Source organism: Pseudorasbora parva, chromosome 13 (assembly GCF_024679245.1).
Source record: "Pseudorasbora parva isolate DD20220531a chromosome 13, ASM2467924v1, whole genome shotgun sequence".
NCBI lineage: Eukaryota > Metazoa > Chordata > Actinopteri > Cypriniformes > Gobionidae > Pseudorasbora > Pseudorasbora parva.
Window position 1 is genome coordinate 6,845,582 of NC_090184.1, and position 20,539 is coordinate 6,866,120.

The window sequence follows — 20,539 nt, forward strand, 5'->3', positions numbered from 1 at the left end:
TACTGCAATTTGTGAGTCAAGTTACCTTTCACCTCAAAAGTTGAAGTGACAGTGTCAAATGCTTTTTTTAAATCTAAAAATATTGCCCCCACCACACCTCCTTTATCGAGAAACATTTTGATATTCTCGATTAAAAAGCAGTTTGCAGTTTCTGTTGAGTAATTACTTCTAAATCCAAACTGCATAGGATGCAGTGGTGTATGGCCTTTATTAAGATGAGTAGTTAGCTGTTTCGCCACCCATTTCTCTGCTACCTTGGATACTACAGGTAGTATACTGATGGGCCTGTATTTCTCCACCCGTGTTTTATCACCGGCCTTAACAATGGGGGTTACCACAGCTGTTTTCCATGCATTTGGGAAAATACCTAGCCTAATTGACAAATTTATTAAATGTGTAAGAGGTTTAATGAAAAACTGTTTATAAGTTTAAAAAAAAAAATAGAATCAAGACCAAAGGCATCTTTAGCTTTCGAGTTCCTTAGGGAGTTTATGGTATTCTCTACCTCCAGGTCATTAATTTCCTCAATTCTAAAAACAGGTTTATCATTATCAACAGGAATGCTCACTATATTACTGGTAATGCACTTCTGAGCCAATTCCTCAACTGATTGAATAAAAAAGTTGTTAAAGGTGCTTGCTATAATGTCATCTTCTCTGGTTATGATTCCATTTAATTTTATTTCAAGTGCTGGTGCACAATGCTGAGTTTCTTTTCCAATTAATTTATTAAGATTATCCCAGATTAATTTCCCATCTCCCTTTGCATCATCAATTACTTTTATATAAAAATCTGCTTTTTCTTCAGAGCTTCCTTGTACATCTCATTCGTATAATGTCCTCCTCCATTTTCCGTCACCATTTTTACTATCTTATCCAGAAGCTCATCAACCTGTGATGGATTTTTATCTTTGTTGTTGAAAACATGATACCTGTTTTTACACTGTTTAACGAGCTCTTTAATCTGCGTGTTTTTGTTTAGAAACTCCTCTATAGGTGTATCTATCTGATCTCCTCTAGTGAACAGAATGATGGAGTAATCAGCAGCTTTTTCCCCAAAGTTCTCCTGAATCCATGTAATTGTTTTCTTCTCCTCGTCTGTGAATCTCACGTCCAGTCTGATGGCCAACAGAAATGCATGAGGACCAGGAACAGACAAGGTGACACATTTCTCGATCTCATCCTTCAGTTGTTTTGCACTGTCTTTTGTATCAAACAGTCCTGGAGTGTCAGTCACTGAGATGCTTCCATCTTTCACCTTCCTCCGTTGTTCTTTGCATGTCTTAGTCACAGATTCAGACGACATTTTTTCTTCAAACACCTTTTCTCCCAGGATGGTGTTTCCTGATGCACTCTTTCCAGCTCCAGTTTTACCAACCATCATTATCCTGAGATCTGACATGACTGCAGAAGAAACAAATGGTTCTAGTGTTAACATTTCAAATGTATTCTGTGTCACCATATTTCTATGGATTTACATTAGAAAATATGTTCTAACATCAACAAATTATTTTGTACTAGTATAATTCTATAATAAAAAATCTAATTAACTTCTTCCTAGGGAAATTCAGATATCTATAAATTAATTCCCCACTAGTAAAATATAAAATTAAAGACCGCTTTAGAATTAGTTGTGACTTATATTTTAGATATCTTTAATCAATCAAACACTAATAAACCAAAAATAATTTTGATATCTGAAACTAGGATATTAATAGGCATTGTAGATTTATTTAAGAAGATGTATGACAGGTGTGATGAGTATAATGAGTAGTAGAATAATAATCATACACTGTTTTATAATAGGCCAGAGGAGAACTGGCACCCAGACTGAGTCTGGTTTCTCCCAAGGTTTATTTTTATCCATCATGCCCTGATGGAGTTTTGGTTCCAGTTGGGGACACTAAAACTATATCACTAAATTTATGATCCAAGTTATTCAACTAAATATACAAATAAAATTAACTAATTATGTCTTATTTAATTCTGTAAACTATAATACTGATCTGCCAACATTGTCACTATATGATCAATTAAAATAAGTTTATAACATCACTGTTTTCTATATATGCACTGGGAAACATTTCTAACATTTATAATGTGTTTAGAATTTTTTTTATAGAATTGCCTTTACAGGAACTTTAAAGGTTGTCTTGATCATTCCTGTTTATGGGAATATTAGGCTATTTCATTTGGGGCGTCTTGAAAAAGAACTGCACGATAAAAGCTGCGCTCTCTCTCTCTCTCTCTCTCTCTCTCTCTCTCTCTCTCTCTCTCTCTCTCTCTCTCTCTCTCTCTCTCTCTTGATCGCAAATAATCTTATTGCATCTTCATTGTGGCATAAAATGGCTATTTTGGATCCTCCTTCTGACCTCATGAAGGAAATTCAGAGACAATTGGTTAATTTTTTTGGTCAGGACAGCATTGGCTGAGAGCGGCTGCCCTGTATTTACCAATTTGTGAAGGAGGTCAAGGACTTATTGACATTGAATGCAGAGTTGCTGCTTTTAGATTACAGGCTGCTCAAAGACTTTTGTATAAAAGGCACGTCAGATGGACAGATGTGGCCTGTGGATTGCTGAAAAAAGGAGGACAGTTGGACCTTGATCGACATCTTTTTTTAATGGATCTTGATGGAGTGGACTTAAGCGGTTTAACACCTTTTTATAAGACAATGCTTAGGGTTTGGAAAGTTTTCTCAAACTCCCGAAATCAAGGATCCATACAAAGTTTTTGGGGAAAAGAAGAACCTATATTGTATAATCCTGTGATCACTGTGAAAAGTTTAAATTCTGTTTCAGTAAGAAATGCACTTGTAAGAGCTGGTCTCATCAAGGTGTCATGTTTTTTGAATAATGATGGGTGGTTAACCCCAGAAGATGTTGCAACAAAGATTGGTGTGAAATCCTTGCGTTTTTCTGAAAGACTTTTAACTGAAATTGTAGCTGCCATACCTTCTGAATTTAAATGTGCTCTGAATGAAGAATTAATAGGAGGGGAAAAGGAGGATAATGTGAAAGTTTTTCCGGAATTGGAAATAAAAATGTGTGTGGACTCATGGCAAGAGGAGGAGGGAAAATTACTCACATTCAACACTCCAGAACTCAGTTTGTTCAGCGAGGTGGGCAAGAGATCCATGTATCTTGTTTGTGTAAAAGTAATACGTTTTCAAGAATTGAAACAAGTATGTGAGTCTAAATGGCGAGCAATATTTGGTAGAGATTTCTCACCTAAATATAGCTGGAGAACTTTATACAAAATTCCTATTGATAAAAGAACTGCTGACTTACAGTGGAGGATCACGCATGGAATATTAACCACAAATAAACATAAAGCTCATTTGGACTCCAGTGTTAGTGATACTTGCCCTTTTTGTTCAGAAACTGAGACTGTTTTTCATTTGTTTTCGGAGTGTAACAGATTAGAGTTGGTTTTTCAAATGTTAAATGAATGGTGTGATATGGTGGGTCATGTTTTTAGCCAAGAACTTTTTATTTATGGTCCTAAGTATCGGTATAAAACAAGAAATGTTGATGTATTTTTGAATTATTTGTTTGGACAAGTAAAATTAAGTATATGGTTGACACGAAAGGCTAAGATTTTGGAAAAAGGTTCCACTAATGTTGTTTTAACATGTAAAGGATTGATTTCTGCTCGTTTAGCGGTTGAATTTGCCTATTATAAACTAGTTGAAAAATTGGAAATTTTTGAGGAAGTTTGGTGTTTAAACGGGATTTTATGCAAAATAAGTGACGGGTGTTTAGAAATGAAGCTGTAAATTATATTATTGTTTATTTATTTTTGTTTATTTATTTATTTTTGTATTTTTTGTTTTGTTTTTGTATAAATTTGTTTTGTGCGTATGTGTAATGATGTAATTATGCAAACCTGTTTTTAATTGTAATTAAAGGGTTTTGAAAAGTCAAAAGTCTCTCTCTCTCTCTCCCTCTCTCTCTCTCTCTCTCTCTCTCTCTCTCTCTCCCCCTCTCTCTCTCTATTTCTCAATATCTCTTACTCTCTCCCTGTCTGTTACTTTTGTATTATTCGTTAAGTTTTGATTTTTCCCTGTATGTTGTTTGTTTTATTACCCCATGTATATGCATATTTTACTCTGTGTGAAATCGTAGTTTTGTATACTCTAGTGTTTATTAAAACCCAATAATTTAATTGAAGTGAATGTTTTGCTCATAAATTTGAAGTCACTGATGACGTAAAATCTTAGCTACAAATTAAGCTTGATTTTCGTGTTACTATTTCAGTAATACAAATTGTACAAACTTTACAAACTTAACATTATTTGTCCTGATCAAACAGCTTAATGTTTCTTCAAGTTTGTAAGACTGATATTCAATGAAGAAATCTCATTTTCCACTCGCGAGACGAGAGGAAAATCTGGATGACTGAAATCGACTTTGATAAAGGTTACTAACAGGATTTAAAGTCCCGTTATAAAGTTAATAATTAATATACAACCAGCAAGTCATATTCATAGACTCATGAATATGAGTCCCATTTGAATTAATTATTCCCCGAGCTCATTGTTGTTACACAGGTATACATTTCATTCTTTATTTCAGAGTATTTGATATTATATATGGATTACCTTTGAATTGATTATGACCTGACTGTTAATAAATTCTTTGATTGAATCTAACTTGCTCTGGAATTATTCAGTTTGGGTATAATTTCAACAAAGGGTAAACGGAATAATTTAATGTGTAGTTTAAACTATATAATGACCAAATAACCAATTGGCATTCTAACCTAAATTGTAAATTATGATTAAATGGACTCAGATAAAGAGGAATTGGAATAAAATCCCTTTGCCCTGCTGAAAAGACCGAATGCGCATCGACCTTCACCCGCCGATTGTTAGCCTCCATTGGGACGATTTGGGCGGCCTTACAGCTTGCATGTTCAAATTTGATTTCCGTTAGCCATCCCGAAACAAACGTGAAAATGTTGCATCAGAGCATGCAGATTGCTTTAGTGTAGGAGCGATGTCTTTTGAAGCCAGACGCAATTTGCTAATTTTGAGAGATTTTTGCTGAAATAATTTCTCACAAGAACGTTTTCAAATGACTGATTTGATGTGATAATCTTTGTTGATTAATTTAGTAATAAACATTTGTGGTAATTTCCCACTTTATGAACTTAAAACGTGCATAATTTTACTCATTCTCACGCGATACCCGTCGGTACTTCGGTATTAGATTGTGATACCGTACCGAAGCCAAAATTGTGGTATCGAGCCATCCCTACCCTCTGCTGCGATTTACTTGATATAGTTGTAATTGAATGCTTTTTAAATTGTAAAATAAAAGTTTTTAGTTTTTTTTTTCCTTCACAAAATGTTTGGTTTTGTTACATCATGAAACATTTTGTTTTACAAATGGGGACAGTCTTTGATGGGTGAACAAAAATGTTTTTGGTCACCACATTAAAGTTAACATTTAATAAGATAATATTTAGACTTTTGAGCTTTAAATCGCTGGAAAGTGTGAAGTACTTGAAAGTCCATATAAAGTCCTTCATTCTTAAAGGTCTAGCAGTTTCAAAGCTATATTTGATTCATGTTTGGACACCACACACACTTGTTGAGCAGTTGATTGCAACTTACAACCTTACTGCTAGATGCCACTAAAATACACACTTTCATGCATGACGGTTTGTCAAATGGCTTCAATGTAGATGTGCTTGTGATATTTGAGGATGGCTAATGCAGCAGCATGTACGGTAAGGAGTGAAAGAAATTATGTGGGACTTTCCCTTTGAGGGTGTAAGATTTGATGACATCATCAGTTTGCCATACCTATCCTTTTGGTGAACTGATGACACTGGCCTTTATCAGTTGTTAGACCATTGCAGTTGTCCTGTAGGCATTTGATAGTTTGAGTTAACTCTTCAACTGTGTTCTTGTAACTCTTTAACTGGTTTATTTGTGCTGTGATGATCAGCAGAAGAATACAAATGAGCCCGAGACACACTGCCATCCACTTCAAACATCTACATCCTCCTGACAAAAAGGAAGAAAACACAAATTAGTTAAGAATCATTCCATATTATAAGATATAACAGCCCAAATCAACCTTTATAAGTAATTGATAGGGCTTTTTAAAGAGTGTTCTTTTGAATGCTCTTTTATAATGGCGATCTTTGGAAATTAATGTAGCCTTAAATATGCAAACAAAAAGATACGCTAAAAAAAGAAAAACAAAATCTGTATTAAAGGGATAGTTCACCCAAAAAAAGAAAATTGTCATCATTTAGACATTCCCAAGTTGTTCCAAACCTGTATACATTTCTTTTTTCCGCTGAACCTTTTTAGGGGAGGGTTATAACGATATATCACAATGCAAAAATGTTTCGATATGTATCATAGGGTTATGCCGATTTGTTTTTTATTATTATACATTTTTCTAACAATATATAATGTCCGTTTTATTATATTGGTTGAGCTACCGCATCTGCCTCACACGACAGGAGGATGGTAAAACAAACCCGAACTGTGTGTAAATATTGTAAACAAATACTGATATACACAACGTCAAACACTACAAATATGATTTAAAATGGCACCACAATGACAAACTCTTGCAACCGGTGTGATTTATTTTTTAGTAGACTAAGCATAAATAAAGATTTAAAAAATAAAATGATAATAAAATAAAAGAAGGGCCAACAAAGGAAGATTATACTTGTTGTGTGGGATGCAGGGCCCAGTTTTTCAAAAGTAATCCACTAGGATTTTGGATAACGGATTGGATCAAATGGAAAATGGAAAATGGAAAAAACGGATTACATAATCTGATTAGATCACGTAATCCAATCTTGGTTTTGATCCGGATCAAACTTTTAGTTTGGGTTTTTCAGAACTTTTTTGTAGGATTTGGATCACTTTGATCCAAAAAATCTGGATTAAACTGATCCCATCAGAAGGGTGGATTCAGTGTGGATTTCATGGCCAAAATGTAATGAAAACTTTAAAAATGTATCAAATAATACTATATTTGGATCATGCAGTATCTTACAAGATATCCTATTTATTCATAAGGTTTTAATTTGATTTGTTCATCCGTCAGGCTACAGTGATTAGGTAGGCTTTAACGTATTCAGCCTTTCAGTGTAGGCCTACAGCAAAGTAGAAAGAGTTTGGCCTCATAAAAGAATCCCCCAAACAGCTGTCAAAATTGACCAAAAACAATAAATTTTATTATGTCACTAATTGATATATATATTCATCACAATCGAAAATATTTTTGTTTTTAGAATATTTATTAGTGATGCATGCAATGATTACAGTACATCTATCACAGTACATCTATCTATAAATCTCCACAGTGTCCAGTGTTTGTGTTGTAGGTCTCAGATGAGCTGGACTGCTGGAAGAGGATGGGGTGGGGTTTTTCTTGTTTTTATTATTATTATTATTTTATATGTGTGTTTTCATTTCAAATAAAATTAAACTTATATTGACCTCACACTGGTTATTTTACTTGTTGCTCTTTACATATAGTTCTACTTTGTGATTTCCTATCATGTTTGAGCGCTGGTTATCCAGCACTGGTTATTCAGATTTAGTGATCCTGAAAAGTTCCTATCCAGATCAGATTGATCCAATCCGATGTTGCTTTAAAAAACTGGCTCCAAAAGTAAACTGGATTACGTGATCACGGATCACACAAAAAGGATTACTAAATCCTGATCAATTTTATCCGGATTAAACCTTTTGAAAAACTGGGCCCAGGTGATAATTCAGCATGGTCAAAATTAACATCAAACCAGTAATAATGTTGCTCAGCGGTCCCTTAGAAAAAAATGGTGTTTGTATGTAATTGTGGAAGAATTATGAGGTGACTATCAAGAAAGATGCAAAGGAAGATTATAGAAAAAAATGGTGTTTGAAAAAAAATGGTGTTTGTATGTAATTGTGGAAAAATTATGAGGTGACTATCAAGAAAGATGCATAGAATAATGCTCATTGGATGAAAACAAAAAACAAGTTTATGAATGGAGCAACTGTGGCAAAAAAAAGTGAAAGTGTGAGCCGAGTGTGAGGCAGTCGCCTGAAGTGAGGCATCTCTGTATGTATGTGTCTGTGCTTGTCTGGGAAGTGATCCAAGTTTGCTCAAGTAACAGATAAGAAACAGCAAATTGTCAAAAAAGAAAGCTCTGCAGAGAGTAGAGTGGGCCCAAGGGAGAGCAAATTAAAGTGTACATTGTTTTGTATATTGTTTGCTAATAGTATAAAGAAAAATTGCATCAAAATTGCTTTGTACATAAGCCAGTTTGTTAAGATAAATGTCTGAGGGAGTTTGTGCACCTTGGAAAAGGATTGTTCCAATTATAGTACAAGAGCGAGGGTTTGGATCAATGATTATGTTGTGAAATAAATAATATTTGTTTACCCCAATGGGAGCACACTATTGTTCAGGGCTGTAAAAGGAGACAAATTGAACAATTATTATTGACAGACCCAGCCATATTATCAGTATTTGCAACTGATAGCATAAGCTCACAATTAAATGAGGGACAAAGAATCATATTGGCTTTTAGTGTCCCTCACTGGAGACCTCAACTGAACAGAGAAACGGGAGACATCAGTCTAACTCCCACTAGATTGTGGCATGAGCGCTGGTAGTACGCCACTGCATGATATCCCCTGAACTAAAAAGATTAATGATTGTATGAATAATAAAACTCAGAGTGAAAAACAAGAAGAAATACATTTTGTAAGAGCTACTCCAAAAACCAAAAACATTCATAGAAATTGGCTCTGTTGTTTATTTAGTTATTGTCCAGATTGCAAGCGCTGTGATCCAGACAGGAAGACACAGCCTTTAACGATTAAAAATAAAAGTCAATGAAACATCTCTTCTGCCCTCCCAAATCCATTTGAAAAGCTGCATATTTGAAAGAGTGTGATATGAATGCGAGGGTGTGTGTGTGTGTGTGCGTGTGTGCGTGTGCATGTGTGTGTGTGTGTGTGTGTGTGTTTGTGAGTGCAAAACTGTGCAGTGTGTGAAAGCAAGTGAAAAGTTGAGAGATTGAGATATCAAAATAGGTAGAAAGTGTGTGTGTATTGAAGTGTGAGAGAACTTTGTCCTTTATTACAGCATGTGGACAAGGCCCAGTGATGCTGGCAGGGAGAAATGTAGGCATACAGAGAATATCTAGGCTACAAAAAAAGCACTAATAGAATCCAAAGAGATCAAGAAACATTGGGCTGGAAAGTGAGTATGTGCAAAAGGTGCAAAATGACAGAGAAGGGAATTAAAAGATGAAAAGAACAAAACTTTCAAGAAAACTCACGAAAGTCACACATTTTCAAGTAAGAGTGAGAAGGGAGAATAAAAAAGGAAAGAACAACACGTAAAGACCTTTTTTATAAAATAAAAAGAGGGAGAAAATGTATTTAAAAATTGGGACACAGGTCAAAGGGAGACATAATGACAAAACTAAAAAAGAAAACAGATAGATAGTCTCTTCATGCACCATCTTATGCCCTTGCAAATGTCTAAATTCAATTCTACGTTACTTTGTATGTAAGTAGAGGATGACACTTATATTATTAATATTAATATACACTTAATAATATTTAGGACCAACAATGAAGTGAGCGAGCGTAAGAATTAAATAGAGAGCCATAGGCGATCCTCTAAATTTTTATTAAAGGTGCCCTAGAAGGAAAAATTGAATTAACCTTGCCATAGTTAAATAAGTTCAGAACATGGATATCACATACTGTGAGTCTGAAACACCATTGCCTCCTCCTTCATATTTAAATCTTGTGAATGAAAAACACCACAGAAAAACATAACGCCAACTGTGATGCAATCGCTGGGATCATTAATAAGTGGGCCCCCAACATTTGCATGTCAGCCAATGTTCATTGTCAGGCAGAACTGTGCAGCCGAATCATCGGGAGTTTAGCAGGTGAACAAGCATCACGTGAGGATGGGCGAAAACGGCAGATCATGGAAATAAATGTTATGATCTAGGCTGTGCAGGGGATGTGAGGATTTTTCCTACCCTTCCCACAGATAAAAATTGTCAACAGTCATGGTTGATGTTTATTTACAATCAGATACCGCAACAATTTAATTCAAAGCTATTTGTTTGCTCGGCCCATTTAACCATGGAGAGTTTTTCTAACCTGGACAATATCAAGCAGAATTCGCTCAGCATCTAAAACTGAAGAAAGGACCTATTTCAAACCTATTCCTGCAAGCAGTAATTAGTGATTTTATCCACTTCTTGACTGGCAAACCCATTTCTGATTAAATTTAAAGTTTCTTACTATGACAACATTACGATATTATCCCCTGTGTTGTCTAGATCTTATGCAAGATGCTAAAGTAACAATTGGAAACGTCTCTGGTTATGTCTATAACCCTTGTTCCCTGAGAGGGAATGAGCACTGTGTCGGAACAACAAATTTGGGGATGCTCCCTAAGCATCAACGCATCTGAAGTATGAATGAAACTAGTCCAATCCTGATTGGTGCTACATCATGACGTAGATGTGACGGCATAACCGGAAGCTATAAAGGGGAGGCCGGCGCATAGTGGCGTCATTTATCGCTCTTCAGCATAACGCTCTCTGTGTGAAAACTGTCGGTCTATTTATTGTTGTCTTTCCCTCGTATATAATATAAATATTAGTGCTGGGCAATGATTAAAATGTTAATGCATTAATTAATTAATGCCGACAATTATTTTATCTCGCATTAACGTAGTTATGTATTATTATATTGAAAGGCCGTTGCTCACTGCCTCTGAATACACATACAGACACAGGAGAATACAGGGCTGTCTGTAGCCTAAGCCACGGGCTTGAGATTATTTGTCTTGGATAAATGGGACAAATAAAATATAAAAATAACCAGAAGCGTGAGAATGATTCAGATTTTTGTTGTTGTTTTTATTATATTTAATGTAAACAGCGATTGATGAGTGTATCTCTGCCTCTGGTATGTTAACAAGTCACGTGGCTCGTGCTGCCTGTCTCTTTGTGAGAGACATTCGTGGAGAAATAAAAAGAATTGAGCAGCAATATAAACTCACAGAAGAAACATACTGGGGTAAAACTGAGCTTTTTGTAGTTGATGATATTTATGATTTATGATATTGTTAATAACACAAGTCGACTTTCCAATCGTGAATTGGGTAGTGTGAATGGTGCAGCCTAGTTCAATAAACAGTAGCCTAATCAATATTAAGATACTTACATTTAAGATCCAAACAACCTTTTTTGTTCCATTTAACCCATGATTTCACTGACGAAAATAGTTCCAGAGGAAAGCAACACTCAGCGCAGTGTTTTGTAACTAAATGATTCAGTGTTTTGAATTAATCATTTGAATAAACGACTCAATGACTCGCTCATTAAGATGATCACTTATGCTGCCCCCTATTGGCGGTTATGTTTAAAAGTATGATTGCATGTTTTATTTAGAACATCAATCTTATAACATTATTTATTGCAGCTGTATTTTTTGCAGTTTAAATTATTTAATTTGATTGGTAACAGTCTATAGTGTTTTTACTATTATAACTGAATTTATTAATCAAATGTAAGAATTTAACATGAAAGATGATGCATACATTTAATAAGATTTTTTTTAAAAATGGCCTTTATAATATTAAATAACGCCCTGGGGTGAATATCACAAATATGCAGATTTAAGTCGGCCTATGTAAGGACATGTGGGTTATCAACTGTGTCTCTGACTGGGCTATAACAAGCCAGTCGTCGAGGTAGTTGATTATACGCATCCCTCTTAGCCTTAGCCGGGCTAGAGCTGCGTCCATGCACTTGGTAAAAGTGCGAGGTGCCAGGGATAACCCGAACGGCATGACTGTGTACTGATAAGCCTGACCCTCGAAGGCGAATCTCAAGAATGGCCTGTGGTGGGGGGCTATCTGAACGTGAATGTATGCATCTTTCAGATGACCATGGGCGAATGTGCGCAAGGATTTGTTTCACTGTCAGCATATTGAACGAGCGCGTCATAAGTGTTTTGTTCAGATGTCTGAGATCTAGGATGGGTCTGAGACCACCATCCTTTTTCGGGACGAGGAAGTAGCGACTGTAAAAGCCTGACTCGCTTATTGACGAACTGTAGCGAGTAACCTTGTTTTATTATGTTCAACACCCAATTTGATATTCCCAGAATGGTCTGCCAGGCCTGGGCTTGTGAAGCCAGGGGTTGTATTAGAATCGGGGGCGGGCCGCTTATTAGTAGGGACCTGGTAGCCCGGTTGCTTTGTGCTTGTAACACTGTGGAGATAGTGTTTATGCTTGGCGGCGTGCACTTTGTAGTGGGCGTGCTCATTACATTTGTGTGGGGAGTGCTTGGGTGCGTACTGTGTAGTGGAAACCCTGCCTACAGAGAAAAAGCTTTTTTTGAGATTTATTTGTGTCACCGTAAAAATGGCGTTTGTGAACAGGCGAGCGCGTTTTGTAATGGGCTCGTTGGCTGCAGATATGAAGTTGCCAGTCACCTGATTGCAAGGAACTGAGTAATCGAGAGTGTGAGGTGGGGATCTGGCCGAGGCAGGATCTGACAACCTTATCTTTCTTCCAACGGCTAGGATGGCTTCGGAGGCTCGGGGTTCAACACAACCTTGGGTCGAGGTCCCCGACGTTCGTACATCCTGTTATGGCTTGCTGAGCGTGAGCGCTGTCGAGTGTTGGATGCTGAGCGAGGCTGTGAGGTCGGTGGCACCACTTTGGCGGGCTGAGGGGGCGGTGCTTTAATGCGGTGGCCAGAGAAAGAGCTGGAACGTTTAGGCAGAAAGTGCTTCATAGCTTGTGACGCTTTCTGTGCCTCTGTGAAATGCTCTGTGAAACCGACTACCGCCGGGCCGAACAGACCATTGGTGGAAATGGGAGCTTCCAGAAAGGAGGCTTTGTCCGAGTCCTTCATGTCTGTGAGGTTCAGCCACAGATGACATTCTTGAACTGTCAAGATGGCTATGATACTGCCGATCGCCTGTGTGGTGGATTTGGTAGCGCGCAGGGCTAGGTCGATGGCGCTGCGTATGTCCTTCAGTGTCTCAGAATCGGGGACAGACTCGTCAAGGGAATGGAGGAGTTTGGCCTGGAAAACTTGAAGGACGGGCATGGTGTGGAGCGCCGAAGCAGCTTGGCCGGCGGAGGCATATGCTCGACCGGCGAGAGCTGAAGTGGTGCGGCATAGCTTTGAGGGGTGTTGCGCCTTGGACAGCCATCCTCTGGCAGAGGGCGGGCAGAGGTGCACAGCGACAGGATAAGAAGGAAAAGAAAGGAGGAGAAGGAAAATCTTCGTATCCTTTATCCTTTGCGCCTCGACAGAGGAGAGCGCTGGGGAAAAGGATGATTTGGTGCGAGTAAGGGGATTTCCACCACTTAGTCAGCTTGTCATGAACCTCCAGGAAGAAAGGAGCAGGTTTCTAAGGGGAGGATTTGCGACGACTCTGAAAAAAAAACAGTCATCCAGCCTACTTCGCGTTGACTCCTGGGGCTGGGACCACTCTAGCCCGAGGTCTCCCACGGCCCTGGTGAGCACACGGGCCAGCTCTGTGTCGATGCTGACTTTCGTTGCGGTCTGCACCGAAGAGGAGGGCTCCGACACAGTGTCTGACCACTCACTGCCAGATGCAGCTGTGGAAAGGCTGTCGTCCTCCTCCTCATCTTGCTCCATTGCTGGTCCCCCGAAGGAGACAGAAAAGGTAGCTGCGGGTGAGGGGTGCTGTTCTTCCCGTGCGAAAATAACAGGCGAGGGTGAGACACGTGGAGAGTTGCTCGGCGTGTGGTCGCTCGATCACTCAGGAAGCCTCTGATCACTGCGCTTCTTTTTGCGTGGTTCCAGAGGTGTCGGTGGGGCGGGAACGTCGACGCTGGCAAGGCGAGCCCTCAGGGTCTGAAGAGCCATCTCGTCACACTCAGGGCAGCTGCCACGGGAGAGTGCGGCATGGGCGTGGTCCCGTCCAAGACACACGCCACACAGATGATGTGGCGGTCGTCGCAGAGGAGAGGGCCTTTCCATGAGGCGCAGTAAATTTTTCGAGACATTTGCAACAACGCTCGTGCTCTTTTAGAAGTGGTTGCAGCGGCAACACACGAAATGAATAAAGGATATAGTCCGCCGGATAGCGTAGCTGAAACAGCAGGCGGAGACCAGGCGAGAATTCGGCGTCCTCTGGGCTGCAGTTAAGTTCCGCTGGGTGCTTTTCAATGGCGGTGCTTCAATTCTGAAGATCAACGAGGGTATCGCTGAAGGAGATTAAGGGCCCTATCTTGCACCCAGCGCAATTGACTTTGTACACCGATGCATGTGTCATTCCTATTTTGCACCCGCGCAAAGCACGCTTTTCCCTCCACAGAAGCACGTCGCTAAATTAGTGAATGATCTTGCGCTCCCTGGGCGGTTCAGCGCAAAAAAGGAGGCGTGTTCCGGCGCAAACAATCCCTGGTGCTATTTTGCTGTTCCATTAAACAATTGCGCCACTGACCAGAAAAAACCTAGTCTGAAGTCAGTGGCGCGTTGCGCGTTGTTCATTATGCTATTTTAAGGGCGCATGCTTGACCATAATGTATAGCGTGCACAACGCGCATACACTTTGCTCATGAAATCTACACAGATGCAACAGTTATTTTTGCAAATCATAAATTGTTACACTAAAACAAAATAACACATTGTGGTGTTATTGTAGTAATTAAGGATCAGACCTGTTTGCCCAATAGTGGCAAGACATATATGTATATAATGACATCTGACAAATTGTTTTGTCCGTCAAGAACCAGGAAAAAAAATCGACTGAAAAAAAAAAAAAAACTGTTTTACCGACGCCTGTTTAACCAACGCTATTTTGGGAGGGTTTCTCCCATCCCCATACAACACAACTTCTCTGTCTTTCACTCCCTTACGAAAGGAAAATATATTTACCAATATATTACTTGAAATATATTTTAACATATTTTAAATATATGGAATAATATATTGATGGTATTATAAAATATATTATATATTCATGTAATATATTGCAAAATATACAAATGATTGCCGCTTTCAATATATTGCAATATATTGAAAGATATAAATATTAATTCCCATATATGTTAATATATTTCCTAATGTATTGCATGAAATTTTCCAATATACTGCAATATATTTTTGTTTCGTAAGGGCTGCTCTTACAAGAACATCTCCTCGGCTGTGAACCGCTCTTGGCGTGCGCCTGGTAAATACGCCATAATAATAGCAATCCATAATGGAACTTGCGCAACTGCTTTTAAAGGGAATGTTGGATGCCGCTCTGATTGGTTTATTGGCGTTACGCCCAAACCACACCTATGAATAATGAAGCTACTTCAGACCAACCCATTTTAGATTTGCGCCGGGCGCAAGAGCCATTTATCCCGCCGGGAAAATAGCAACAGCCCGAGACCCGCCCACAAAGTTACTTGCGCTCCGCGCTTTGACACTTGGGTTTCAGATCGTTAAAATAGGGCCCTAAAACTGAACACCTATGGCTGAACACGGTCTTTTATAGCCTCTATATGCAGATTCAGGCGTCCCCTGCTGGTGGGAGTTTTCAGCGACCCTCATTGGCTCGCTCCTCTCAGCCGCCTCGCCATAGGTTCATGCAGTTGCAGCACAGCCAATCAGCGCGTAGCTTGCGCCGTCCCATCTGCTGTGCAATCGCACTACGTTTTGAATAGATATTTTGTTGAATAAAGTTTTGCTTCATATTCTCGAGAAAAGGCACTTTTTCCATACGCAATACGAGTGAACCTCTCGAAAGGGAAATCACTCCCTGCACTCCTTGTCCTGTGTTATTGTTATGTCAGTTGTGTTTTGTGGCCTGTTTATATTGTTTGTTGAATAAAGCCTGTTGTGTTTTGAATAAAGTCCTGGATCTCCTCATCTCTGCTACACTACACCCGACCATGACAAAACAAAGGACCAAACCACTAGGATTTCCACTCTGTGATGGGCAGCTTCCTCTTCCCACTGTCTCCCATATCCCCCACCACAGACACATCAGCGGAGGATCGCTTGTGGTGCCTCAGGCAGAACGGTCGCCCGCTGGAGAGGTACATGGAGGAATTCAGTGCGCTTGCTTATGTGGTGAACTGGCCAGATGCTCCGTTGAATGTGTGCTTCCTGAGGGGCCTGGACGAGGAGACCGGTCTGTATCTTGAACTTGCTTGTTCCTTTTCCCTAGTCGAGTCGATTAATCTGAATTTGTATTTGAATAATACTAAGTTCGAGATTGAAGAGGTTCAAACTAGAGAGTGTATTCCTCGTCCGGTCCCCTCAGAGAGGCGTGCGGCCTGGTCAGTTCGCGCCCAGTCGGTTTCCTCCACCTATCCCTCCAGTGGGCCATCCCGTGAGGCCCTGCCTGCCCCCTGGCCAAAGAGTCAGAAAATGAGGGCCGCCAAGAAGACCTTGTGTCCGGCCGTGATGGCCGCGCCCGCACCAGAGCCACAGGAACGGTGGCTCATTGGTTTTTGGGACTCCACTTTGTGCCTGCTGGACTCCGCTCTGCGCTTGTTGGACTCCGCTGCAGCCCTACCCACCCCCCCTCCCCGGTGTTACATCTTAGGCGCGAGGACACGCCTACCGGGAAGGGGAGGTGTTAGGCTTGTTCGACTTCACCCAGCAATGCGAAAACCGATCGGCGGCAGACTTGAAGCAGTGCATGCCGGTTTGAAATTTTGTCCGACTTGTGGCAGCCGACGGCATGTGACACAAGAGCGATTCGAGACCAACCGGCTGATGCAGCCGGTGCAGATTTTCAAAGGTGGCTGCAGCAGAATGCACAAGCTCTGATGACAACAGATCTAATGCTCTGATGTCCCGTAAAGTTAAGAGAACGACATAACCACGAATACCATGATAAAATGGTGCTCGTTTTCAAGCAGTGTAAGAGAAAGCCATGTACGTTACAATACATAACGTATTATAGGGTAAAAAAAACACTTGAGTTTGCAACTTTAGTTTAGTCACACATGCAAGAAAATATTGAATCTTAATATTGATAAACTGTTTAATGACCATAAATAGATTTTTTTTAAATTAATTTTTCCCTTTCTTTCTCCGACAGGGTGTGACCAAGATATCCATTGATGCTTTGTTGTTGTTGCAGAGTTTCTTATCAAAGCCAGTCAGTTCTTCTTAAAGGGAAAATTCTGTAATTTACTTACTCTCGTGTTGTTCTAAACCTGTTTGAGTTTTTCTTTCTTTCTGCTGAACACAAAATAAGATATTTGGAAGAATGTTTGTAACCAAGCAGATAGAGTAACAATTCACTACCATAGTAGGGGAGAAATCTGCTTTGTTAGAAGTATTTTAACAATATGTTATTCTTCCAAGTATCTTATTTTGTGTTCAGCAGAACAAAGAAAATCATATAGGATTGGAACAACATGAGAATAAGTAAATGATGACAGAATTTTCATTTTTGGTGAACTATCCCTTTACCAGCTGAAACACTGGCAAGTAGCAAGAATGCTCCACCGTATCTACTTTGACTGTGTGCGTTGTTTCAAAACTAAAGGTGCATTAAAGACATTACAAAAGTTACAAGCACTCTAAAAACGCCAATTAAAGTGGTCATATAATTACATTTTTGTACAAGTTAATATGATTATTTAGTGTCTAAATTAAAACTTTGTAAAATGTTTAATATTACAAATATTAGTTTATAATCCATGTCTTAGTTACACAGAGGTCCCGCTAAACCTTCAGCCCGTGGTCGGACCCTGTATTTCTACGGGCGGGGGTGCCCCTAGAACAGGTATCCAGGCATGCAATTATCTCCACGAATGCCTCATCCACTAGCTGGGGTGCCACGTACAACGGGCTTGCAGTTTCGGGTCTGTGGACGGGGCCTCAACTGCAATGGCACATCAACTGCCTGGAGTTTTTAGAGTTCGTCTTGCCCTGAGCCGCTTCAAGACGCCGCTCCAGTGCAAGCATGTTCTGGTCCGTACGGACAGCAACGCGGCCGTAGCGTACATCAATAAACAGGGTGGTCTGCGCCGCATGTCACAACTCGCCCGCCACCTCCTGTTATGGAGTCAGAAGTATCTGAGGTCACTTCGTGCCAATCACATTCCGGGCCTGCTCAATTGTGCGGCCGACGAGCTCTCACGACAGCCAGTGCTTCCGGGAGAGTGGAGACTCCATGTCCAGGTGGTCCAGCTGATTTGGGACCGCTTCGGGGCCGCACAGGTAGACCTGTTTGCCGCCCCAGACACGGCCCATTGCCAGTTGTTTTATTCCCTGACCGAGGGTCCCTGACCCCCGGCACGGATGCTCTGGCGCACAGCTGGCCCCGGGGCCTACGCAAATATGCGTTTCCCCCAGTGAGCCTTTTTGCACAGACATTCTGCAAGGTCAGGGAGGACGAGGAGCAGGTCCTGTTGGTAACTCCGCATTGGCCCAACAGGACGTGGTTCCCGGAACTAGTGCTTCTCGCGACAGCACCTCCTTGGCCCATTCCTCTGAAGAACCTCCTGACTCACCCTCTGGCACCCGCGTCCAGACCTCTGGAAACTCCATGTTTGGTCCCTGGACGGGACGCGGAGGTTCTAGGTGATCTGCCACAGGCTGTGGTAGACACCATCACTTCTGCTTGAGCGCCCTCTACGAGGCACCTCTATCTATTGAAGTGTAACCTGTTCGTCGATTGGTGCTCTTCTCATCGAGAAGACCCCCGAAGGTGTTCGGTCAAGGCCGTGCTTTCCTTTCTGCAAGATGGGTTGGAGAGAAGGCTGTCTCCCTCCACCCTCAAGGTGTATGTGGCTGCAATCGCTGCCAATCACGAGCTAGTAGAAGGTAAGTCCTTGGGGAAGCACGACCAGATCATCATGTTCATGAGGGGCGCGAGGAGATTAAATCCGCCTCGTCCCCTCTCTATACCCTCTTGGGACCTGTCTCTGGTGCTGAGTGCACTGCAGAGACCTCCCTTTGAGCCTTTGCAGTCAGTAGAGTTAAAAATCCCATCTCTAAAGACGGTACTCCTGACTGCATTGGCCTCTATCAAGAGTAGGGGACCTGAAGGCATTTTCGGTCGACGAATCGTGATTGAAATTCGGGCCGGACAACTCTCATGTAATCCTGAGACCCAAGATACGTGCCCAAGATTCCCACCACTTCCTTCCGGGACCAGGTGGTGAGCCTGCAAGCGCTGCCTTTGGAGGAGGCAGACCCAGCCCTGGCTTGTCTCTGTCCCGTCCGAGCCCTTCTGACTTACGTGGACAGAACGCAAAGCTTTAGGACCTCAGAGCAGCTCTTCGTCTTCGTCTGAAGGCCAGCAGAAGGGAAATGCTGTCTCCAAGCAGAGGATGGCCCACTGGATAGTGGATGCCATCGTCTTGGCGTATGAATCCCAAGACGTGCCCTGCCCACTCGGGATTAAAGCCCACTCCACCAGGGGTGTAGCCTCGTCCTGGGCGCTGGCTCGTGGCGCCTCGCTGACAGATATTTGTAGAGCTGCGGGCTGGGCAACACCCAACACATTCGCTAGATTCTATAGCCTATGTGTAGAGCCGGTATCTTCCCGTGTACTTACTTCCCATAGTCGGTAGCACCGGAGTGCCCGTTCTAGTGTCGGCTTGCTGCGCCACTCCCCTCCCCATGGAACGGATATGTGCGCTTTTATGCTCCAGTCGAGTTCCCCAGTATGGCGAACCCTGTTGAGTCCTCCGCAACCCGCGGCAGTCAGACGTGGCGGAGCGTCTGATGCCAGGTCTAACACTCGTATGCATTGTGTAACTTGTGTTAGGCTGGGTTCCATATGTTGTGACCCCCACGGCGGTCCCATATGTGTATTCTCACAGTATGGCTCCCTACGGCGAGCCCGTGTCTTTCCCTCGGCAGAGCCTGCTCTGACCGACTGAAAGGGAACGTCTCGGTTATGTATGGTAACCCTTGTTCCCTGAAGGAGGGAACGGAGACGTACGTCCCGTCGCCACAGTTGCTGTACCATCACTGCAGGCCAAGCCACTAGTTCGGCTCCTCAGTGAAAAACAACAGTGCGTGGCAATCGCTTCCGCTTTATACCCGCGCAGCGGGGCGGGGTGCGCTATGCAAAGCACGCACGCCAATGTTCATTGGCTCGTTTTCTATATCTCAAAGCTGATAGGGGCTCCCAGAAGTGATCTAAATCCGTCAGTCATCCGACGTGCGTCTCCGTTCCCTCCTTCAGGGAACGTGGGTTACCATACGTAACTGAGACGTTTTACCTGGTCAAAAACAGCTCTGTCTTTAAATGACAAATGACCCCGCCCCTCTGTTCAGTGGGGCGGCTGGAGGAGTGTTGCCGTTGACAACAGTAGAGACGAAAGAATGGCTATGCGAGTCTCCGAGGACAGAACTATGCAACTTTATCAATTTTAACCAGAGTCAGACCCGAGACAAGATGACGGCTCCAACAGATCATAGATGCGCAGCACAGATCATATGCGCGAGTCGGCGCAGACAACAAACATCGGACCCATTTGAATTCAAAGTGATATGGAGGAGATTATGATGATAAACGGTT

The 20,539-nt window shown here is 41.4% G+C and overlaps 1 protein-coding gene across 1 annotated transcript; it reads right to left on the minus strand.

Annotated features, from left to right (window-relative positions):
* Positions 1 to 224: 224 nt before the first annotated feature.
* On the minus strand, positions 225 to 6,012 carry LOC137038024 (GTPase IMAP family member 9-like). The gene is made up of 2 exons (XM_067412462.1): positions 5,812 to 6,012; positions 225 to 1,403 (listed from the first exon to the last, which is right to left on the minus strand). The coding sequence occupies exons 1-2, from the start codon at positions 5,990 to 5,992 to the stop codon at positions 781 to 783; spliced, it is 804 nt and encodes a 267-aa protein (XP_067268563.1). The 5' UTR covers positions 5,993 to 6,012; the 3' UTR covers positions 225 to 780.
* Between the last annotated feature and the right edge of the window lie 14,527 nt (positions 6,013 to 20,539).

What these genes read in the sequence shown, in the direction of transcription:
- LOC137038024 (XM_067412462.1), bottom strand. Translation starts at nt 5,992, where the DNA reads ATGGCAGTGTGTCTCGGGCTCATTTGTATTCTTCTGCTGATCATCACA. An exon ending in TCAGTTCACCAAAAGGATAG is followed by an intron (nt 1,404 to 5,811) that starts GTATGGCAAACT and finishes TTTCTTCTGCAG; the next exon opens with TCATGTCAGATCTCAGGATA.